At 38.8% G+C, this 24757-nt stretch overlaps 1 protein-coding gene across 14 annotated transcripts in view; it reads left to right on the top strand.

Annotated features, from left to right (window-relative positions):
• DIP2A (DIP2 acetate--CoA ligase A) overlaps nucleotides 1–24757 on the top strand; it is a 73187-nt gene that overhangs the window by 25371 nt on the left and 23059 nt on the right. For 12 of the 14 annotated variants that reach the window (XR_015288837.1, XM_086896091.1, XM_086896089.1 and 9 more), the window contains 15 exons: nucleotides 3029–3148; nucleotides 8596–8715; nucleotides 13164–13409; nucleotides 16831–16959; nucleotides 17523–17642; nucleotides 18478–18675; nucleotides 19499–19590; nucleotides 19871–19981; nucleotides 20690–20813; nucleotides 21065–21174; nucleotides 21576–21678; nucleotides 22615–22679; nucleotides 22998–23091; nucleotides 23518–23637; nucleotides 24441–24555. Coding sequence is in view for 13 of the 14 variants with exons in the window: in XM_086896091.1 (XP_086752217.1) it covers nucleotides 3029–3148; nucleotides 8596–8715; nucleotides 13164–13409; nucleotides 16831–16959; nucleotides 17523–17642; nucleotides 18478–18675; nucleotides 19499–19590; nucleotides 19871–19981; nucleotides 20690–20813; nucleotides 21065–21174; nucleotides 21576–21678; nucleotides 22615–22679; nucleotides 22998–23091; nucleotides 23518–23637; nucleotides 24441–24555 (1867 nt within the window). In the remaining variant the exon portion in view is untranslated. The remainder of the gene's footprint in view (nucleotides 1–3028; nucleotides 3149–8595; nucleotides 8716–13163; nucleotides 13410–16830; nucleotides 16960–17522; nucleotides 17643–18477; nucleotides 18676–19498; nucleotides 19591–19870; nucleotides 19982–20689; nucleotides 20814–21064; nucleotides 21175–21575; nucleotides 21679–22614; nucleotides 22680–22997; nucleotides 23092–23517; nucleotides 23638–24440; nucleotides 24556–24757) is intronic. The other 2 variants (XM_086896094.1, XM_086896093.1) reach the window with 1 other exon arrangement.

The raw sequence follows: 24757 nt of genomic DNA, 5'->3' as shown, positions 1-24757 counted from the left end.
GACTGTGATCAAAAGATGTCCAAATTTTAATTGGCTAATTTGGTTGGGTCTTGGTGTACTTGGTTTAAATGAGGTATGTGAAAATGCAATTTGCTCACGTGGACTAGTTGAAAAAGCAGTTTATAGCTTCATTGCTCACAGTTTCTCAAAATATCAAGAGACTGCAATTCCTGTGCCTTTTCAATTCAGTGCACATCCTTTTAAATTAGAAGTGCTGGGCTGCTTGTGAAGCACTTCCTGAACTGCTGCTTAAAATGGACTATTATTTTGAGAAATTTATGTTCTAGCTAATGCCATGTAGGTGTTCTGCTTACCAGTCTGTCATAGTGTATAAATAAGTGTGTCTCTTGCCTATGGGTATTTTCATTGAAATGGTTTAGTCACTGTTTGGATTCTCTGAATTGGATCCAAATCCTGACTTGTATTTGGTTTCACTGAATTTATAACAAGTGTCTTCTATGCTTTTGTGTTCTTTGCTGCTGTTTCATGCTTCCTTGAACAGAAAGTGTTAATGCCCTTAAAATAGTTTCATATGCTTCAAGTTGAAGCTTATGAGCTGGAATTTACTTCCTTGAGTAGAGCAAAATGTTACAGAATCATGGATTGGAAGATCATGGAAGATTGTCAGAAGATAATGCCTTTTGGTTACCTTTATTATTTCTAATCTCTTGAATTTCTAATACCTTATTCTGGGAAATAAATTACATTGGGTAAACCCTCTTTTAGTCCCTCTAATCTGGAAGAGCTGAACACTTAGTTTTGGATCTTGAAGACAAAAAAAGTGTGTACAGCAGGTAATATGTTCTGATATGACAGTAAAGGATGATAACATTGAACTGTGATCTTGAATGAGGATTGGATACTCAGTAACTGCCCCAAAGCCAGACCTCCACTTTTTGGATTTTCTGCCTTGTCAAACCTTTTCCTTTCTTTTCACACTTTGAACCTGGCTGCTGTAATTTGTTCCTTTCTTACTTCCAGACCCAATTCAATAGCTGCAGAAAGATTTGATAATGTACAAAGAGTCTGGAGTTTCCTCTTTGGTCTCCCTCTTCCCTTCTCTGCTCTACAGAGCTCTTTAATACATTATGTTTTGGAAATTTGATCTCTGCCTACCTGGTATCTAGCTGCGTATCCTCCCCAGTGATGCCAGCAGAGAATCTTCCTTGTCCTGGCAGCTCTTCACTGTTCTTATAGTAAAATAATTTTTTACTTGTATAAATGAGAATTGTTTGAAATGCCAGTATTAGTCTTAATTCCCCAGTGTTTGTGGATGGACAAATACAGGAATAATTCAAATATTAATTTCATCCTGTAGAAGTAAATTGTTCAGTTAATTGGAACAAGCAGCCTCTTTAAGGTGACTTCATTCTTGCTAGCTTTGGGCAAGTTAAAAATGGAGAAAATGCACTTGATAATGGATCAAGTGCCTTTAGTATATGTCTTTTCTGTAAAGGTGTTGGTGTGAGTGAGGAAACTTGGCCTAATTACCCATCTGCTTTTGCTAAAGGCTAAGGTAGTGGTTTGCATAGTAGGAGAATAAATGAAAAAGCTCACCAAGCTCGTGGAACAGCATTTTACTGGCACATAGATATGTAGCCTAAGAGTCAGATGCGCTATCTTACTGTTTTTACCCAAAAGTGACACTTTTCAGATTCACTGTTGGTATGTTTGCACTATGATATGAAACCTACTTTGAGAAAGCAAGAGGGGAGTCTGAAGAAACTGAGTTGTTGTTTCTAACAGTGCCAAGGATTTCATGCCTCATCCTAATTTCAAAGGAACTTCTGAGATTCACTTATACATACTTCATCACAATAACTCTGATTCACAAAAATCTGATCTTAGTCTTGAGAGGAGGACAGTGTCCTGGTTTTGGAGCTGGTCATACACTCCTGTTGTTATGTGTGGTCACTTCTTCCCTGCTCCTCCTGCCCCAGGTATTGGTGCAGCCAAGCAGCAGTGCTCAGGTTGCACTCAGGACATCCCATATGCAGGTTGCCATCTGCTGATGGAGTATACCAGTCAGCTCATTTTCCAGATTATTTTCCTCCCACAGGGGATCACAGAGTGGAAAATGGACTCTTACAAGTCCTGATTTCAAAGCTTTGTAGTTACTACAAGACTGCAAATGGGAAGAGTAAGGAATTCCCTTCAAGGGAAGGAAGGAGTGAAGGGAAAGATACATTCAGCCCTGTGTGGTACAAGAGACCGAGTTAAATACAGTGAACTTGATGTAGTAGGTCTTACATGAGGAAAGTTTATTGTAAAACACAGCACTAAGCTAAATTTATGTTAGGATTATGCAAAAAACCTTCCAACTGCATTGGAATTTTTACATTACATTTGAAAGTGTGGCTGTATAATAAAATTGTAAATGGAAGTTCCTAGTCCAAATTTATATAGCCCTTGATGGATCAAGAGCCAGCAGGGTGTCCCCTCATTTTGGGGATCAGGAAGTGATGGTGGATATTTAATGGTTACTCTCCACCCCTTTGATTTTTTTTATTCCTGTTTTGCTACAATGTAAAATTGAGATTCATCTTCCTGAATATTAGCCAGCCAAAACAGAAGCAACTGCTCTGGGTTATCAGAGCCCTGTTCTAATAAGGTGCAGAGCAAACAACTAGAGAATGGCTCAGTTCCTGTTATTTTTGTTACCTTGTGTGAGGCTGGGAAGGTCTGTCATTGTTTCAGGAGTACGTGGAACACCCAGACAACTTAGATTACAGTGGGAGCTTTTATATGGCTGAAGCTGACAGTAACTCTGCATTAATATCTGCAAAGGTTTTATTAGAGAATTGCAGCATTTTTGTAAAATATGAATCCTCTGAGTATTGCTCTATTAAATGGTGGGTATAGATTGAATGGGATTAAAATGCAGGTAGAAGATAAGCGCTTTTTAAAGTACTGTCTTGCAGCAGTTGAATTTATGAGTAAGTATCAAGGGTAGTGAAACAATGTAGACATGGAGAGCAGATACTGTATTTGCAAAGCCGAGTTTGTTCTAAAATAAAGTGTGTTTCAGGTGTGGATCCGTCCCTGCAAGCAGAGAACAGAGTCCCAGGCTCTTCCCAAGCGGCTCCTGGGGTATCCAAACAGCAGAAATCCCGATCCACCAACTCAAGGGACGAACGCTTCCGATCTGGTAAGGGACACAGATACAGCTGAGCCATCACGTGTCCTAAGAGGAAAAGTATACCTGTAAAATGGTACCTACACAGAAAGCTTTGGAAGAGGGGAAGAGATAATGAATGTCTTTCAAGTATCTTTTTGTTTTGATACACAAGTGGTTTTGTTTGAATCCGGCCTGGAGGAAATGCAAGAAGGGAAGGAGACTGTAGACCTGTCTTCTGATGTGCTTCTTGTTGTGAATTTTACCTTTATCTCAACAGCTTTTTCATATTTGCTGAGAAAACAGAATTGGGTTTCCAGTCTGTAGAACAGTTACTTAAAAATTTTGAAGACTACAGTGTGTGGGATTTTTTTGCTTGCATGTTTGGGTTATTTTGTTAGAGCAAGGTTTTATATTTATTGTAGCTTTCTTTCAAATATTTCCTGGTTTAAAGCAAGTGCACAAAAAAGGAAGTGTCACAATGGATATTCTACTTCATTTTAAATGGACACCACAGTGACAAACCTGTTTTGGAAAATTGTGTGAAAATACTAATATCCTCATTGCATCCTGTTCCCATTGTTACTTTTCAGGTGATTGAAGTGCACCATTTCCCTGTGAAATTCCTTGTCACAATAGTGAGGAAGAACAGGTGTTTGGAAGCTTTTCTCTCCTAAATACTTTTGGACTTCTAGCTGGATATTTTTCTGTTTGTTGTGCAGGGTAATTCCACGTCTTGGGTTTGGGGATGAGAAGTGCAAGTCATGACGTGCACTGCACATCCTTAACAGGAGGCTGGTCTTGGGTCACCTTTTCTTGCCACTGCTTGGGCAGAGTGGTGATTGCATCCTGTTTGCCCTGCTGATATGTAAAACCTTGCTCCTGAGTTGAAGTTGTGCCTTGTACATTCCTTAGGGCTAATTGAATGATGAATGAGACTTCTTAAATATTCTGTAGATATATACAAACTCCTGGGAAAGGTGCCTCTATTCAGCTACACAGAGAAGAAACTTCTGAATGCCAGGAAATATTGCATAGTGTTGTAATTAGTTAATTATATTGAAAAATATTTTTAAAAATATTAAAGAAATATGTTCTAGAAAATTATATTATAGAAAATAATGAGAGTAAGATGTGCCATTGTTAAAGAGAAATAAAAATCTACAAGAAGAGCACAACTAAGGAAATCCTTGGGAGGTAGTCCTTGGTGGGCACTACCATGTCCTTCTGTGGTTTCCTATCACTGCTCCCCAAACTAATGTTTCATTAAATACTTCTGCCTAGAAGAAACACGTTCTTTACTTGGAAATTTGGAAAGTTCTTAGTTACAACACACATAATTGGTTCTCCTTCTCCTATTAGTGATAAATGACAAGGCTTAATATGCCCAGGTGGTACCAAAACCAAATAGTGACAGTTTTGTTAGACTCGGTTTAGGTTAAACTTATTTAGGTCTATACAAGGAAATGTAGATATGGCTTTCAGATGCCAATATCTATTCCCATCTTTCTTCTGTAGTTTAAAAAAAAAATCTTCACATTTACTGCATTAGTGATTGGCTTCTTTACCTCATCAAAGAGATAGACATTGTTCCATTTTTTAACTTCCCTATGTGCTGACACACCTTGACTGTTATGAGGGATAACCAGCCTCAGCCTCCTTTCCTCAATTTCACGCCTTACTTATTCTTTAGACTCTTATGGGGAGGGGACAGTATTGTTTCTTCCTTTTTCTTTCTCTTCAGTCTTTATTTCTTGTTTTCCTTTCTTCAAATCTCATCTATGTCTTTTTCAAGAGTAGTTGATGAGAGGAGAATGCAGGTTTTCCTAGAACAGGATCTCTTTCTGGAGCAATTTTAGGTACTTTAGAACCATCAACATAAATTACTTAAAATGAGCAAGGAAATGAAACAGTTCTATCTTTTATACAATTAATCTGTCATTTACTCTTGGTAAGCACTTTTTTTAATAGTTTCACAGAAGAGTTGTATATTTAAATCCACTGTATGTTTTTGTCATCCCCAGATACTTGTCTTCAAACAGTAAATATTATCAAAAAAAATCCAACAGTGAATACTGTTAATAAATACAGGCCTGCTGTCCAGGCTTCAGCTGGCATAGTGTTAATTCTCTTCTTAATAGCTGGTACGGTACTGTATTTAGGATTTACAATGAGAATAATGCTTATATATTATTATTTTTCTTTTTTTTTTTCTTTTATTATGAACATCATCATTACTATTACATTTTAGTTTACTTCAGATATTATTGTTCATATCTCAAGCCATGGATTTTACCTTTTTCCAGGTCCTCTCCCCATCCCACCTAGACAGTGCTTATTGCTTTATCTGTTGGTATTTTGAAATCCATGAGCAGCAGGGACACTGGTCAGCCTATAAATGTCTTTTTTTTTTTCTTTGACTGACTGTAGAAATTCTTCCTTCTGTGCCTTAAGGCAGGGAAAAGAATCAGAGGCTGATAAATGGGCAGAGGCTCTTCTAATAGCTGTACAGTTTAGAAGCTGTAAGAGTTTTTAGGTGATTTATAGTCCACAAACTGTTGTAGTTTTCCTCACTTAGCCCTTTTTTAAGGACACATGGAAGGAAAGAAAATGAAAATAAGTACAAGGAACAGGAGAGAAGATTATGTGGTTTACTACAACAGGAGAAAATGTTTGTAAGTTTTTAATTGTTGATGGTTGCTTCCAGCTTCATAAAGTGCAGAAGCTTAGAAATACATCTCCAAGGCTTTTTTATTCTGCTTTTGGATGGCAGCATGTGTTGTTTTTCACTTTGGTACATATATTCTTTCTGTTAGTGAAATGCTGGGCTTGCTGTTCATCACTTCCAGTGATCACTGTTAAGCATTCATGATCTCTCTTCTCAAAAATGTGACACATTTGCTCTGATTATGAGTTTTTAATTCCCTGAAGAAAACTGAACTCCAGTTCTTACATGGTGACACTTTCACAGTAAATTTTGAAGAATTTAAGTAACAGGCAGTGGTAGAGAACTTCTTTTTTCAATATCCATATCAAATTCCAATAGCCAGTTAAAATTCAATTTATACTAATTTATGATTAGATTTTTGTACCCTAAGCATTCTGCTTCTTTAAAATAATGTCATTCCTTTTACTTGTTTTGTTGAAATATGTTTCATCATGTAGAAAAGCTCTTAAAGCAAAAGTGGAATAGGAACAAAGTGTTCCAGGGAAGAAGTGAAAGCAATTACTTCATTGATTTGGATGAGAGAGGATGTTCCTACTCAGCTGATGTCCAAGGACAAGATATTATAAGAAAGATTTCAAGCCAGGAATAGATCTTAATGAGTATAGAGGGAATGATGAGTTAAATTGGCACTGTAAAAATAAAACATGGAACAGGATAAAAATTCCTACTGACTGTCTCCTGGTTGCATTTTTATCAGTTAATCTACTGTGTTCGAGGTTTTGGGGTGGGAGTTAGGACTAGAGAAGAAGGTGGTGGTGATTTTGCCCTCTGGAAATGGAATAAAAAGTAGTTCCCATGCTTGCTCCCACAAATCTGTGTGATGTTATGACCTGCCCTGCTCTGCTTTGTTATAAAGCCCCAGCACATCTTTGTCTCCAACTAGGCCTTTCCATTCCCAAAATGCACAACTAAGAATGCTTTCATTTTTTTATCTGCCACATTATTTAATGACTTAATGTATTTATATAGAGACTACAAATGATGTGTGTTATTTTGGTCTTTGGAAGACCTTTCCTGGAGAAAAACAATGTATGTTCCCCTACGTCCTATCAGATGTTACTTTAACAAAAATGTCTTTTAAACTGTATGTAGATGTAGACATGGTGGAAGTGACTGCATCTCACAGTTACTGTCTCTTTCTAGAAACATTCCAGCTTAGTTTTGACTGGAAGTTCTGCCAAGGAAATGTGTCCTGCAGAATGGCCATTTTGCCCCTTTTAAGTGTGCAAAAATAATCCTTAATTTGATGTTGAATCCTGCTTAAACTTTCTGGAATTTGGGGCATAAAAGGTTTGCTTCTGGGTATCTATGGGAATAAACTTAATTGGTGAACAATTACAGATAAAACTAAGGATCAGGAGAAACTTAACACTTGACAAAAAGCCTAGCTGTGGGAATGGAGAAGGAGGCATGCAGACATAAGAAAAAGGGAATTTTTAATTTATAAAACGTCTATTATTAAGTCCTTGGTGTGAAGGACTGCAGCAAAAATCTGACAGGGGGCCCAGGACAAAAAAAAATGTTTACATTGAAGGGTAGAGGTTTTACTGGGTTTTGGGTTTTTTTTCCCCTTCTTAATATTTTTCTCTCATAGCAGTATTATCTTTGAACCTCCCATGTTTGTTGCACAAAAAGTTCTTCTTTGAGATAATCATCTACTTAGTACATTCCTGAGTCTTGTAGGAGCACACAGGTGGGATAGTATATTTGCATGTATCCATATTTTAAATATTGCTCTGAACAGATTATCTGCAGGGAGCTGCAGACTGAAAAGTGATAGGTACAGGGATAGAGTAATTACATTACATTGTATATTATATGTAAGTTGTATAAGTATATATCTGTCATATACTTACATACCTACAAATAGTTTCATACCTTCAAATTTGTCTGTTACATATTTGCATCTTAGCAAACGAATAGATAGCTACTTACTGAAAGAATATATATATTCTTTCAAATTGAACAGTTAAAATTCTGAAAACCTTGTTCAGCAGTTTCAGTAGAAGAAATGTGGTCAGCCCAGTGCACAGATTTAGCTTTTGGCACCATTGGAATGCAGAGATCAAAGCGAAGAATCTGCTGAAAAATCACTGGAATACATTAAATTTTATCTGCAGTGAGGTCTTGATTGAATGCTGAATTCCTCTTTAATCTCAGTTTCGGCTTAAAAATTAGAAAAGTTAAAATATAGCCCTTGAGCCTCTTAGGGTAATTTTTTGCTTTCAGGAAAGTGAAAGATCTGTGTGTCTTTTCCCTAATTCTTCATATAGAATCATAGAATTTCATTAGAGTTGGAAAATTCCTCAAAGATCATTGAGTCCATTAGGCTCTTTTTTCTGGTTTTTATTACTTGCATCGTTTTGTGAGAACTTCAGATATGCATGTGCTTGTACTTCTTTTCATTTCCTGGATTTTGACAATAAAGAGTCAAATGCTGTTGCAAATTTACAGAATCTGCATTGAAATTTCCCCCTCAAATGAAAACAACTGATAGTTCAAAACAAACATACTGGGTACTCTGTAACTGCAGTGTTTATTTCAGGGGGGTTTCTGAAATGCTACTCAGAGAGCATTTTCAGGCTGATTTCATGAGGAAAATGTATCAACTTGCCCCTGCTTATATTCTCCTTTAGCTTTGGGAAACCATTGCTTCTGCACTGGATTGGAGCTGGAGGCTCCAAGTGGTGTTGATTCAGTCCTCCTGATTAACTGAAATTCTAACCTTTTTGTTTGTTTGTTTCCTATATAGATGTCCACACTGAAGCAGTACAAGCAGCACTTGCAAAATACAAAGAGAGGAAGATGCCCATGCCCTCAAAGAGACGTTCTGTCCTGGTGCACTCTTCAGTAGAGACATACACCCCTCCAGGTACATGTTGAGTGAACACAGACAACTAACAGGGCAACCTGAGATAGCAGAAAGTGATCCTGCTCTAAGTAGTTGTTAGGTTGCACTGAAGTTCTGTATCATGGCTGTATTTCCCAATAATAAGATCTTGGTTGGATTTATGCTGTGATGTTTCTCCTCGTGGTTTTTAGGGTCTCATCTAGAGAGTGTAGCTGTTGAAAGTCCACAAGAGAGCAGTCTTAGAGTGAGCAGGTGTCATTTCTGCATTACGTATATTTTCCTACATCATATCTCACTCAGAGGGTATCATCTAGGCAAGTATGTCAGAGCTGAAAATACCCCGTTTCACATTGCAGAAGATTCTTCTTTTATAAGTTGAAGAAAGTACCAGGGCAGTAAGTTGCTGCATTAATTGCAGAGCACTCATCAGATGGTTTCAGCTATTCAGTGGTGAGCAGACTGAAACAGTCAGAAAATCATTGTTCAGATTGGTTATAGCAGAATGCCTTCTTTAATTTTTTAGGGGGAAAAGGTAATCTTCTGTTGTCTCACAATGAATTTTCTGGAGGTTAAGAAAATAGAACAACATATTGTGGTAGCAAGCCATGTGGTTTGAGGCCAGTGTCTGTATAAAGAGGGATTTCCTAAGATGTTTAATTTTGAGAACGTGTACGTGTCTTTTTTAATGAGGCCCAGGAGCAGAAGCACACAGACACCTACTGCCCTTCTCTGTCATTTCTAGTTCTTACCCCACTTCTCTAAAAGAAGAGTTCTGGTATGCTGCCCTCCTGCTTTCTGAGCTGTAGTTCTTCTTTCTATTCTTCCCATTTAAAGAGAATTCCACTTGAGTTTGCTAGTCACACACTTAAGTATATTATTTTTGTGAGTTCTCCAATTATTTCATTAGTTAATAAACAATAATCTGTATTCTTATGTATGTGGTCTTTCTTGACCCTTCATGTTTTTACCTAGAAAATATGCTAAGTATTTTTATTAAAGTATCCTTTTATGCTGAGTGACTCTTAAAAAAAAGCTGAGATGCTGTGGAGAGAATGTTAGGGTGTGTGATAAAAGCTGCCCTGCTCACCTGCAAAGGAGCGTGGGACATGGCAGGTAGGGCAGCCCAAATAATGCCCCATCCCAGGAGCCACCAGCCTGTCCCAGACCCATCTGCACAAACCTGGAGGGGCACTGGGAACAGCAACAGGCAGGATGCCAAGTTCAGGATTCTGAGAAGGGTCACCCTGTCTAGGCCTGTCCCTGGAGAGCCTCAGCCCTCCTGGACAAGGGTGAAGCCCATCAAGACCTCACACAGAGGGGTGAGGGACACTGTATGCGATGCAGGGAAAGAATATTTTGGAGCTGCATGAGTCTTGTTTTGGGATGTTAAGGTGAGGAAGTGCAGACAGGCAAAGGGGCAGACTTGGGAATGAACAAGTGTGGGGAAAACAGCAGGATAAGAGGATCAAAAGGGCTGGTGGTGTGTAAATGGAACACGTGCCTGGCCGTGCCCCCAAGCCTGCACTCCATGCCATACATGTGTGAACAGAGCAAGAAGAGGCTGTGGGATCTGCATGTTTTTTGTGTGTTTGTGCTGCTGGAGTGTCATCTTCTAACATGCCTGTGCAGGTGGTCAACAAAGAAGCCAAGTGTGCTCACACTGGGGTTGAGCAGGGTGCAGTAGCACCTTAAATAAGAGGAACTGGAAGCTGGTGGTGTGACCACCACAGGGATGTGGTCATGACCACAAGGTTGCTGGAGTGCATGAACTATTTGAACAACACTCCACATGGTGTCATTCTTGGGGTGCTCTTGTCCAGAGCCTGGAGTTGGACTTGGTATTCCTCATGAGTCCCTTCCAACTCAGGATATGCTGTAAAAAGTGCCTTTATAATCTGTCAAGCTCTTTTTAAGAGAAGGTGTTACGAGATCCTCTTATCTCTATAGGAGAATGGGCCACTGGCTAAGTTCTGTATCATGGGGAACCAGGACATTCAGAAATATTCTAGGTACTTTCTTCAGCTATATCAAGTCATAAAAATAATTGTCTTTTTATGGTCCTGACTTCATTTGCAAAGTTAGCTCAGCAAGAAGGATCCGAAGTTGCAAAAACCCTGGTAGTGCTGAGCATCTAATCCGTTCACCCAATGCCTTAAGTCTTTCTTTTGGCAGGAGTTAATGCAATTAAAACATGCTTTGCTATTAGTGATTGAAACTTTGTTACAAACAGCTACCATCAGGTACCAGGAAGGAAGTATCAGGTTCACATTCTTTACCCTGAGGTTTGTGAGGCACTGGCCCAGAGAAGTTGTGGCTGTACCATCCCTGGAAGTGTCCAAGGCCAGGTTGGACAGGGCTTGGAGCAACCTGGGACAGTGGAAGGTGTCCTGCCCATGGCAAGGGGTGGAATGAGATGAGCTTTAGGGTCCCTTCCCACTCAAACCATTCTGTGAATCCAAGGTTCTCAGCATAGTGTTAAATTGGAATCCAGCTCCTGTCTGGCAGTAAAGGAACTACTTTTATCCATCATCCTTCCAAAAATTTTAACACACTTTTGGTGTCATCCTATTGAGTCTCTGATCCTTCCCACACAAGTTTCCTGTGATCAGAACTGGAGCTGAGCCTTCATGCAAGTCTGGCTCAAAGAGGGGTGGTTTCTGTGACTGTCTTGGATCAGCTCCCAGCCAGGAAGAGCTGGAAGCCAAGCACACAGTATTCTGTCACTGTTCTGTCACCACACACCAGGATCAATGGATTAACCCCTGCCACTGTCACAGGGCTTCTGCTGGGGTGATCTTGCTACTTCATGATGTATTTATGTTTTGATATTAGAATGCTTTTACCATGGATCCTCTATTTTTTTACACAGACTTCATTTGTCTTGAATCTGGGTAAGGAGATATTGTCAGAGTGTGAATTCTGTGCAAAATCTGCTTTTTCTATATTTCTCCCTCTGAAGTGATTATAAATTGCAGACATGGTGGTTTGGTTAGACTTTTTTTTTCAATTCCTGGCTGTTCATAATCCTATTTTATTCCATATTCCTGGAATTATTTCTTTTTGCTTTCTGTTTAAAAGAAAGGGAAGGTTGCAAGCAATATGGGACAAGTTTGGCTTCTCTCCAGGAGCAAATAGAGTCAGCTGCCAAAAACTCCAAATGTGGCAGCAGACCAGAAGTATCACATGAGACATGGACCCAAGAATGGGGATGCACCACAGATGAATTTTCTCAAAGATCTCTTGTTTGGGTATTTTCATTCAAAATTGTCATGTTTGATGAGGGAGGTCAAATAATGAGATATCTACAATTTTAACTTAGAAAATGCTATCAAAGGTAATGGAAATCTTATGAAATGTTTTTTGCCCAAGATGAAGAGTAGCTTTTTTTATGTTGCTTCAAGAAATTTATATGGAATTGTATCTAGCTGAACAATTGTATCTAGATGACCAATTATATGTCCAGAGGATTAAGAAAATAGCCAAAATTAAGGTTGCAGAATTCCTTATGTAACCCACCCCAGATTTCCATGTCTAGGACTCTTAGAGCGTAGTAACAGACACCCTACCTTATATAAAGCATGTAAAAGATTATTAAAATGCAGCAATTTCTTTATGAGGGCAAGATTTTTTTTCTATAATAAGACTTTCTGTTTTTCGCTCAAAATCATAAGGGATGTATTTTCTTGATATTTGGAATGACTTTTTTATTTTTTATTGGATGGATAATAAATAAGAAAAGATTGTGTGCCAAAGGGAAACGTCTGGAAAGTTGTAAGTAACTGAATGGTAATTAAATTAGGAGGCCTTTGTCAGACTTCTAACAACAACAAATATACATCTAGAATGAAAAGATGCTTTACTCAGCATTTCTGTGTATTACTCATTATAACAGTTTGTTGTTAAAATAATTTGACAACTTAATTAATGTAATTCTTTGTAATTACTCTTTCATTGAACTTCAGAGCATCATGGTTTTTTAAGAATTAGTTCTCAAAACAACTTGTCAGAAGAATCAGAAACTGAAGAATTCCCTTCCCCTCAAAAAGAGTAAAAAAGGAAATAAAAAAAAAAGGGGGGGGGAGGTATTCAGGTGCAATGAGATAAAATTTACCTGTTCAGAACAGAATTATTTTTTTCAGTGGAATAGAGGTGGGATGGGATTCTCACTGATCCTCTGCTGTAGGTAGAAGCCTGTTTTGACTCATGTCATTACAAATGTTGGAGGTAACAGAAACTTAGCTCCAAGTGTGTTCTGGCACTAATGTGTAGAAGTTGTTGTCTTAACCCAAAAAACGGCAGCAAGAGGGGTTTGTGTGTGTGAATATCCCATTCCTTTAGTACGCGCCCCTCACGTGTAGCACGTGAGACTGCTGCACAGAGCACGTGGAGCAGGGCCAAATGCCGTGTTCCTGGTGCTGGGTCATTCCCATTCCCACATTACAGGCCTCTCATCATTATTTTGACCACAGACACATCGTCAGCATCAGAAGATGAGGGCTCGTTGCGGCGGCAAGGGCGGATCAGCTCCACTCCGTTCCAGAGCCATTCCAACGTAGAGCCCTGGCTTAACCGGGTCATTCAGGGCTCCTCCACCTCATCCTCTGCATCCTCCACCTCATCTCATCCTGGAGGGAAACCTGCTGCTGCTTCCAATACCGCTCCTGCCACCACTGCTGCCACTGCGCTTGCAGATCTCATGGCACACACGCAGATAGGTCAGTAAACCTGCCGGTGTGGTTGGAATGAAATCAGATTACAAATCTCAAAGCAGGGCTAAACACAAAGGTCTTCACCAGGAGATAGATACCTGTGAATAGCCTTAAAATGTGCAATTCACAGACCAGGTAGGTGTGATGTATCTGTATTTAACCCAAGCCAGTTGCTCATGAGATCTGAATGTGCATTCTTCTTGGTAAAATGCTTGCTTTACCAAGAAACTAAGGTTCAGTTTTAGTGGATCCCAAAGCAGAATTTCAGAGGAATCCTGGTTTTGGTGCATGCTTTCCAATCTGCATGTATTTACCCTAAACAATGTCAGACTCTGTATTTCAGACATGATTCAGTTGCCAAGCACCCAAAAGACAGAAAAACACACAGAATCTTTGGGAAAGGTATGAAATGGAGTCAGCTAATCATTAGGAAAATTTTTTGTTGTTGAAACCTAATTTTTCGTATTCCCATTTCCAAGCTTATTAATAATGAGGAATTTGCAATTTTGTTTGTCATTGGTGGTTGTAAGAAAGAGGTAATCTGTCACCACTTTACTTCAAGCCATTTGGGATTTCATATGGATTAATAGAAATCATGTTTAACTCCTTAAAATTAAAAAGTCAAATACGGCAAACCTTTTAAGCTTAACCGACTGTAAATAAAAAAATATATGTATTAAAATAGCTGTAAAAATTTGCAAGATACACAAAATGTAGCACAGCATCTTGGTATGTCTCATGCCCCAGGCCAGATAGACCTGTCTATCAGGACTTTTTAATCAACAACATTGAATGCAAAATCAAGGCCTTATTAAACAGGTCAGAATCCAGCATTTAAGCAGCTGAATGTTGGACTGTATGCAAGTTTAAAATTTCATTCATGGCAAATAATTATAGCATCTAGAAGGAAGGAAGCTCAGGGATCATTAAGAGCTGATCTATTAAAAATATTTATAAAGGTAAAATTTCCAGTGCCTTTGACAAAAAAAAAAAAAAAAAAAAAAAGATGCATTTTCACATAAGAATTGTCTTCCTCATTTCTGCACTGGCTGCCATGTTCTATCACTTTTCATTCCTAGCTTGGTAACTTGGTAAAGCTTGGTTTTCATTCCATGCATTGGTTCATGCATGGCCAATATCAGTTCAGTTGGGACATTTATCCTGTCTGTCTGTCCTTTCCTAGCTCATAAGAATATGAAAACTTACTCAGTTCTTACACTGCAGAATTTCTAAAAGGGGCTTTGATTTGTCCTAGAGCACGGAAGAAGAGTTTATTTATTTTTTCAGAGAGTGAGCTGATATCAGCAATCTGAAAGGCATCTTACATGTCTTAATTGCCATGCCCTACTGAAATATTCTCTGTTTTGGTTATGTACTGAATAGCTAGTCACAGTTTTGAGATGTTGAGAATTTAAATTCAGCAGCTTGTTCCCTTGCAGCTCATCTTCTCCAGCCTGCATTTTTAATGGTAAGCTCAAACTAAGTTCCCAGGCTGCAGTATTGGAAGTGCAAGGTTACAGTATTTAATGGAGTCAGATAGGAATGTGCATTATTTTTAAGATGTTTGTCTTTCACTTAATATCAGCAAGGACAACTCTTCATGTTGGAAGGCTTTTTTGTCTTTTGTGTAATTTTTTTTTCTTTTAATGAGTAAGGCTGGCAATATGTCTTGTTTTTATTCAAGAGCACCATATCATCCGTGGAGTATTTCCCACCTTAACTCTTAGAGCAGCTGGAAGTACAAATCATCATGACTTTTAATGCTCTGTCATACCCCATTTGTTCTTTCTTTGGATACTGCTCTCTTGCATTTATCTCTGTCTGGTCATCACTAATGGAAAGGTCCTTCAGTCTGAATCCAATTAACCTTTCTTCCTGAAGTCACAAGTCTGCTCACACTTTTTTTTTTAACTCCTCACCACTTCTCTTACCCTGCTGTGCCATGGTATTTCTCAATGATACAAACTAATGGCATGGGGTCTCATAGGCATTTATTAATAAAATGCTCAAATGATTAATTGAGATAATGTGGTTTTTATCTGAGCATAAATCCTGAAATTTGAACCTATTCCTTCTCCATACATGGTGAGACACTGCTAGTCCCTGCAGGGTTTGTCAGGTGGGAAGTGGGATCCAGGTACACTTGTCTCTTTGGCCAAGCTGTATGCTGCAGGAAGCCTATGGTTTGGGACTTTGAGAAAGCCAAGAAGGCAAAAAAACCAAAAAACAACTTAAAAACACTACAGAACAGAGTGAGAACATATACTTGAGGCAGGTGTATGCATGGGCTCCCTATGGGTCCTGTGCAATGGTTGTACAGGTCAGCTTTACACAGCTGTCATCTTTGTGGTTACTGATTCCAGAGCATTTTTCTGAGAGATGAAGTAACACTTTTCCCTTCATGTACCTCATCCACATGAAAGGAATTTAGTCTCTGCAATACAAACATTGGCATTGCAGTGAGTTCCATTGGAAAGGATGGGAATGGATTTAAATTTTTCCTCTGGTGATCCCTCTAAGACTGCTTAGAGCTGGACTTGTGGTTTGTGTGTCAGATTTGGCAATGTGGGACCAGTGCAATAGGCACTTGCTATCTTGGGGCTGATCACTGCCTCAGAGTGGAGGATAATGTCTGTATTTCACAGCACTGCTCAGATCTCCCTCTGCCTGGAGTTTTTCTGGCAGGATTTGTGACATGCTGAGCTCCTCCAAGGGCTGTGTCTACAGAGGCAGCTTGAGCCCTGGGCAGCAGGGTTTTCTCCAGCTCTTCCCTGCTGCATTCCTGGTTTTACTCATCAGGATTCTGAATATTTCAGTCCTTCTTTTCTTGTTGTCCATTGTTCAAACACTTCTCAAAAATACTGCCATTTCCTAACCCATTCCATTCAAAACCATTCTATAACCTTGGTTACAGTTGTGGAATAATGATAGCAACTTCTTACAGGAGCAGTTAGTGATAGGACAAAGGGGAATGGCTTTAAATTTAAAAAGAAGAGAGACTCAGATTAGGAAGAAATTCTTCCCGGTGAGAGTAGTGAGACCCTGGCTTGGCACAAGTTGCCCAGAGAAGCTGTGGCTGCCCCATCCCTGGAAGTGTTCAAGGCCAGGTTGGACATGGCTTGGAGCATCCTGGGATAGAGGAAGGTGTCCTTGTCCATGGCAAGAGGTGGGAGCAAGATGAGCTTTGAGGTCTGTTCCAACCTGAGCCATTCTGTGATTCTGTGATGTTCCCTAAGCATTCCTCTACAGCCAGGAAATGGGGCTCAGCTCCAAGCAAAGCAGGCTTGTGCCTCCGGGTTTGTAAGGAGGTTCTCAAGCCCCTGTGAGGTGCAATGTAAGAAAAAAAGCCTCATGTAAGATGCAATTTTGTTTGTGTCGATTCTTAAGGTGCCTGATGAGCTCCTGTATCTGTCTTGCATTTCTGCAGAGAACCACTCTGCCCCCCCTGATGTGACCACTGGCCTGGTGGAATACCTGCACCACGAGCGCCCGCAGGTCGCATCCGTGCGAGGAGTGCCCAGAGGCTACAGCAGCAGCATTCTGGAAACTGCAGATGGTGATTGCATTATAGACCACCTACCTTTCCATCTGTGTCCCCTTGTATATATATCTTCATATGCATCTTAATTTTATATTGCCTCAGAGCTTTAAGTTTGATAAAAACATGTATTTGCATGTAATTTAACATACACAATGAAAATCAGTATTTTACATGTTTTGTGTTGTGATTATTTTTACAAGCCCTGTAAAATATTGAAAGATTCACTATTTTTTTTTTCCCAGCATTCTGATGCTTTCAGAATGGAATGAATGTTAAGGTTTAGTAAATACCTAGATTCCTGGAGTAAAGGACATTCTTCATGTTTCAGTTGAAATCTCATGAAGGGGCCAGTGGGTTTGAAAAGCTAAAATAAAGTGTGAGAAGATGTCTGCATCAGCCAGGTAGCCAAGGAACAGCATTGTTTGAAAGCAAATAAAAGTTTCTGTGGTGGAAAGTGATTTAAGCTGTTTTCTTCTAAACTAGGTACTCATCCTGAATGACTTTTCCACCTGAAAGTTATGTGGTTTAGTGCATTTTGGTTAATATATGATAAATAATAAATCTTTTCCATTTGGCAGGTGTCCCAGTGAATAGCAGAGTGTCCTCTAAAATCCAACAGCTGCTAAATACTTTGAAAAGACCGAAGCGCCCACCTTTGAAGGAGTTTTTCGTGGATGATTTTGAGGAACTGCTAGAAGGTTAATTTTCTTTCAGATACATTTTTTACTCCTTGTGTAAGTGGTTCATGACAGAACTGATCCTTAGCAAATGCTGGTTTCTTTTTCTCAATAGAAAACTAGTCATACTAAAATTATACAGAGCAGCAAGAAAGATCATATGTTATCACAAGTGGAAGATAATCTTTAACTCAACCCTCCTAGTCAGTGTGACATTTTTGAGCAGCTACCACTAGAGTTCCCTTACTGTTGATTTGATACTTGTAAGATACAATGCTTTTGTGATTCTAGTCTTTGCTGCCAGCTGGACTTCCATTGAGGTGCATGTAATTGTGGAAAGCTTCACTTGGAACCATTAATTTTGCTGGTTGTCTACATTGAGTGTTCACTAACTTCAACCAGGACTTTGCTAACTAAGATCAAGGTACTTCACTTTCTGGAGCCTTGTTAGAAAGGCAAAGTGTCGTTTTTCATCACCTGTTGAAAATTCAGTGCAGCAAAAATCAGTGTCCAGATGTCACTGAAACCGTTGTCTCTGATAACCCTTCTTGATTTCGTGGAGGCTTTTATTGAAATAGATGTGGAGAACAAGTAGCAGAAAACAGCAGTTTTCTAAAGTAGAGAGAATTGGGCTAGAGATTCAAATTCTGCTCTTTCAATAATGTGAAATCACAACTGAGAAGTGTTGGTCACTGTTTTTTGGGAAGCCAACAGATGATTAGCATAACATCATCATAAAGCAGAGGAGAAGGATAGATGTGAGGAAGAGGTGAATGGTTCATAGAATAATCTGTGAAGTGTAACTTACACGTTTTGTACAGATTGACATTTCCCTTTTACTGTGCTCTGATTTTAGTGCAACAGCCTGACCCAAATCAACCAAAGCCTGAAGGAAATGAAGTTAATGTACTTAAAGGAGAACCCCTGGGGGTTGTGACCAATTGGCCCCCCTCACTGCTGGCTGCCCTGCAGCGCTGGGGGACCACCCAGTCCAAAGCCCCTTGTCTGACAGCGTTGGATACCACTGGGAAAGCAATTTATACCCTGACCTATGGTACGTGTTGGAGCCAGCTGTGGGGAGGAATCAGGTGTTCATCATGAAATAACAGTTCCTCTTACTTGAGAGGGACTGCCTGTGCTTGTAACACATGGTTGGAGATTGCTGTAGCAATGTAAATTATTAACTCATTGTATATGAAAAACGTTTTTAAAGAAGTTAAGGAAGAGAAAATGTTTATTGCAAAGCATATTGATTCTTTCCAAGTGGCTATTTGTAAATCTCTTAGAGTTGTGTGGGTTTTTTCCTAAAAGAATGCTAAAAATAACCCAGTATAAATTGGGAGGTAGAAACAGATGACAAATAGTGCACTCTTCAGATTCCCAGAGGACACATTCCATTTTAACATCTTCCTGCAGAGCCTTATAGAGAAGACTCATACCTCAGGAGCATAATCAGGATGTTAATGGTGGGAAGTGAAACTTGCCTGTATAAATGAACTGGAAGCATTATAGTAAATTGCATTTTTGTGTCCTTCAGGGTAGCTCACTGCAGCATTTCATTGTATAATATGTTAGAATGTTAAACTTTATTGTTTGATGAAGGATGCAGAAAATATAGCTGAGCATCTACAGTAATTTAATTACTCTGCAGTGGAGTTTTGAGTGTTGTTTAGAATGTCATATTTCGTTTTACATTTTAAAAAAACAATAAAATAAAAAAAAGATAAACCAAAAAGAAGCTGAGTTCTAAATTGTACTTGGACTCAGCCAGCTGTTCTGATACAGTCATGCTTAGTGCATGTGTGAGGGACTGAGGTTTACCAATTAAATATTAAAATTTTAGTTTCTGCTTCTTAATTTCTTCTATAATTCTTTAGGCAAGCTGTGGAGTCGAAGCTTGAAGTTAGCCTATACCCTGCTGAACAAGCTAACCACTAAGAATGAGCCCCTGCTGAAGCCTGGAGACCGGGTAGGCTGCTGTTGGAAGTGGTCCCTATGGATGAAATAGTGAGGAACAGCTTTAGCTGAAGAAAGCCTTGTAATAAAATAATACTTGTAATAATATACTGTGAAATAATTACTGTGACTTATAATAATACATTGTCTCAATACTTAGTATCTCTCTGCCTGGTTATCTATGAACCTGGACATTGTTGTGAAAATTTTGTTTCACAAATTAAAAAGCAGCCTCCCTCTCTGCCAAATGACAAAAAAAATATATATTTTCTTGTTTTACTGTACTTTTGTAGGTAGCTCTCGTATTTCCTAATAGTGATCCAGTTATGTTTATGGTGGCATTTTATGGATGTCTCCTGGCAGAACTTATTCCTGTCCCAATAGAAGTTCCACTGACAAGAAAGGTAGGTAGATACATTCAACATTTTTATTGTTTGATAAATAAATGAAGTGCTTGTCTGTGTGTGTATGTCTAAATCCTACAGTCCTTGTATGGGGTCCTTCAGAACCTGCTCTTTAGAAAGCATTAGGTGAAATGTTCAGTGTATATTCTGTGCTTGGAATTATATTAGGTTGGTAATTTAAGTACTTAGGGTATGTAATTGTAGAAATTTCAATCCATTATTTGCAAAAATATGTGCAGAAGTATTTCTCTGAGTACATCAGAGAAAGGTTGTCTTTTCACCTCTCAGGCTGAGTAATGAGGCAGGCAGAGACACCATAGTTACTGGAAATACAGGTATAATCCTACACACCTGGAGATGGCTAGGAAAGACCTAAAAAGGTACAGGCTCTGTTCTTCTGTGTGTCAGGACTCAGAAACAGCATCAAAACAATTTTCTGCTTTAGCAGAATTTATAAACATCCCTACTGGGTTGAGTAGGGATGTATAGCCATTGCTTCTGACACTGCTTTCCTTACTAGATCTGCTGCAAATCTTCGTTGGCACTAAGCAAAACTAAATTTTCTCAGTCATTCAAAGGTCTTATGGGATAGGCTTTTGTTTTTTCCTGTTATAAACTGAGTTACATTTTCTAAACATGAAGAAGTTACAAAAAACTGTCCAAAAGCTTTGTTATTTGTAATTTTGCTATTTCTTTGTTTCTCTACAGGACGCTGGCAGTCAGCAGATTGGGTTTCTTTTGGGCAGCTGTGGAGTCACATTAGCTTTAACCACTGATGCCTGTCAGAAAGGCCTCCCAAAAGCTCAGACTGGAGAGGTGGTGACATTCAAAGGTGTGGGTTTACTTTTTATGGGATAAAAAGCAGGTATATTCATTTTTGCTGTCAAACTTCAGCTTTTGGGTTTACTTGCATGATTCTTATGAAGAGCTGCCTTGATTATTGTGGTACTGCTTTGTGCTGTTTCTTCCTATCTGGGGGTGGATTTTGCCTTTGCTTGCCTCCTGTCATTATCCCTGAATACTGTGAGAAAAACTCTGAATTTTGGACCTATGGTGAACAGTAGCTTTTATTTTTCTTTGAAGGCTGGCCTCGTCTCATTTGGTTTGTGATTGATGGGAAGCATCTGGCAAAACCAGCCAAGGACTGGCATCCACAGGTCCGGGATGCCAGCACCGAGACTGCTTATATCGAGGTGATTTAGTGTAATGTGATCATTTCTGTGGTTACCCTGTCATAGTTTATGGGATGTTTTCTTCCTTTAAACTCTTGATACAATAAAAGAGATGGCTGTAGTATTTTAAACTGTGAAACAAGAGTGTTTCCATCAGGCTGCCAAGCAGACCATTCACTAACTGTGTGGAGTGAGGTTAAATATTGGGGGTAATCAGCATTTTGGGATCCCCAGGACAATTTAATTGGACTAGACAAATATTTTTTACCATATCAGTGTATCTGTGGACATAAATATAGATTTTATGCTAGCTTTTTGAATTAAAAAAGCTGGGTTTGTTTTTGTAATGTTTACAATTTTCTACTATAAAATTTCTTGGTTTTGCTGTTAATCTAATGCTTGCATACACTTTCTCTTCTCAGTACAAAACAAGTAAAGAGGGCAGCACAGTGGGCATTACTGTGTCTCATGCCTCCATGCTGGCACACTGTCATGCACTGACTCAGGCATGTGGTTATTCAGAAGGTAAGTTAGGTGGAACTTCAAAATGATACTGACAGCTTTGCACCTTCAGACAATTTATGTTGCATAATCGTGTCTGCTGTCTTTGGAAAACTTTAGATACAGAGTAGTAGCTTCAGCTTCAAAGGAAAGGACAAGCTTCCTCATTTGTAAAGGGTGTGATGTGGGAAAGAGCGTTAAGCCACCTATGAAATTATAATCAAGGAGAGGATCTTCCTCTTCACCTAGTCATGTCCCATAAAAGAACATCTCCCCAGGGATGTGAATATAGTGAGAGATCTGCTTGTTTGCAGTCATTATTCCAATGCACAGCCATGAAATGTGCTTGTTTTTGACCATCTGCCTAGAGTTAATCTGTGCTACTACTTAAGCAAGTACTTTCCTGCATACATCCATCCTGCATCAGTGATAAGCAAGTTTTACCTAATCTGTACAAGATATCCCACAAAAATTGGGTTGAATCCTTGATTTAAAATCTTTGATTCTTTTTTGGTTTTTTGAATCACATAAGATACTCAAATTCCTCAGAGAAAATACTGAAGAAAATTTAGTAGACCCATGGTGATATTTCTTACTGGATCCAATTATTTCAAACACAGATTAACTTTTTCTGTTCAACTGAAGAAGTTTGCTTCAAGACTAAATTTTTGGTCTGCATAGTTCATTGGCAGATGTTACAAATGCACATGGAAGGGGTATTATAATGAATCAAGGTCTTAAATACATGTAATATTCTAGTCTAGTAATCATAATTCAAAGGTGGTTGCAGTAGGTTATAAAAGGCACTTGGAGCTTAAGCAGCCTGTTTGTTATACGCAACAGAGCTTTGGGTTTTCAGCAGTCATGGAAGTTTCAGAGTTGATTTAACAAATATTTGTAATTCTTAAGTATTTTTATAAATATGCTTTTTAAATCTGTCATTTTTTCCTTCACTTTCAGCTGAAACACTAACAAATGTCTTGGATTTCAAAAGAGAGGCCGGCCTTTGGCATGGAGTGTTAACGGTGAGTATTGCAAGAAAGGCAAAAACCTGCAGCAGTTTGCTTCTTTCATTGGTAGAGTACTGATATCAGAATGAGGTTATAAATTCATCAGTTCTCTCAAATGGTTTTTGTTGCAATATTTATATTTTTCAGAATAAACTTTTTTTTTCAGTAACTTGTGTAGCCTATTTTTTCAGAGTATATGCATAGTTTTCACTAGCAGTTAACTGTAAGAGTTATGCTGTAGCTGTGATGATGGGGGGGTTTATTTAAGTATTGTTACATGTTCTATATTTTTTAAGCCACTTGGAAGTTTATTTTTTAATTTCTTTCCTGTAGAGTGTTATGAACAGGATGCATGTCATCAGTATTCCCTATGCATTAATGAAGGTTAATCCCCTTTCCTGGATACAGAAAGTCTGCTTATACAAAGGTACCCTAAAGGTTGTTTTTATTCACCCATCTCTTTTTGGTTTATTAAAAACAAATTAAATTGTTTGTGCAGAATGTCTTTGTACCACTGAGTACCCCATTTCAGTGTCTGTGTGCTTATAGTTTCACAGATGAGTGATGTTGATGGCTTCTTCTGAGAGACCTTTAAAGAAACTGTGTTTCTTAGTATTTGAATTTGTAGCAAGCATTCAAATTCTATGATCAAGTCCATCTGGAGACATTGAGTATACATGTGTTATAGTAGTTGAATATTTGGCATTTGTATTTGTTTTCTACGTTTGTAGTGTCATAAATTTTGTGTGTAGTTTCAGGAATTTGTGTAAATACACAAGAATACTTACATCATTTTATAATTGTTCTTTAGTTTGTTCTGCACATGCAGCATAATTATTGTTTTGATTTCCAGCCCGTGTAGCAGTAGTAAAATCCCGTGATATGCACTGGTCACTTTTGGCTCAGAGGGATCAGAGAGATGTCAGCCTGAGCTCCTTACGGATGTTAATAGTGGCAGATGGAGCCAATCCATGTGAGTATGGATGTGTTTCCCGAGTGTCAGTCTTGCCATGATCCTGTTTGTTGTAAGCCCTGTGTCAGAGCTGATGCTTAGGGAGTTAAGCAGTTTGTTCTGTAGTAAAACACTTAATTGTGTGCCAGTGATGCCACTGTTTTTTCATTGCTGTTTGCATTTCTTGGCTGTATTTACCAGTGTAAATTCATTTTTTGAACTTCATGTTTTCATTAGTGTTATATTCATCCATGAATTGACTCGAACTGATACCCACAAGATGTAAATATAGATATAATCCACTTTGGGCCAAGTGCTAAAGGCCTGATATAATTGTGAAGGTGTGTCAGAAGTGTTTGATATTTAAGTGCTGTGACCTCTGTAAGAAACAATCAGATAGGAACTGTCTAGGCAGTTGACATAAAATTACCCTTAGTGACAAAATATTCTGATTCCTGAAGGACTTTCCATTTTACTAAGTGCTGGGGAGTGCTGCCAGTGGAGGAGTAGGCAGTTGGGAATTTCATTCAGCATAGTTGTTAGTCACTAGTTTTTTCTCCAAATCTACTCTCTTACAGTAAACTGAAGTACCTTTCAGACAATTTGGAAGACTGTTTGGTTTGTATATGACTGCAACAGTATTTATATAACTGAGCTGAGTGTGAGCACAGACTTTGAATTCCTGCAGTCCAAGCTTTCCTGCTCTTAAAAAAATATTTCTAATTATGTGATGGCTCTTTCTAGGGTCAATATCTTGAATTCCTGCAGTCCAAGCTTTCCTGCTCTTAAAAAAATATTTCTAATTATGTGATGGCTCTTTCTAGGGTCAATATCTTCCTGTGACGCATTCCTGAATGTATTTCAATCCAGAGGTTTGAGACCAGAAGTAATCTGTCCCTGTGCTAGTTCTTCAGAGGCACTAACTGTTGCTATCCGCAGGTAATTCCCTTTTCCCACAAGTGAACTGAATGTTTCCTTGACTATTGAGTTGTGTCATAGAATCACAGAATGCTTTGGGTTGGAAGGAGTTCAAACCTCCCCACCATGGGCAGGAACACCTTGCACTACACCAGGTTGTTCCAGCCCCCATCCAACCTGGCCTTAAACACTTGCAGGGATGGGGAATCTCATGTTAAGATGA

This window comes from Cyanistes caeruleus, chromosome 7, assembly GCF_971803275.1.
Source record: "Cyanistes caeruleus chromosome 7, bCyaCae1.hap1.1, whole genome shotgun sequence".
In the NCBI taxonomy this organism is placed as follows: domain Eukaryota; kingdom Metazoa; phylum Chordata; class Aves; order Passeriformes; family Paridae; genus Cyanistes; species Cyanistes caeruleus.
This window is presented reverse-complemented; position numbering and strand designations above follow the sequence as displayed.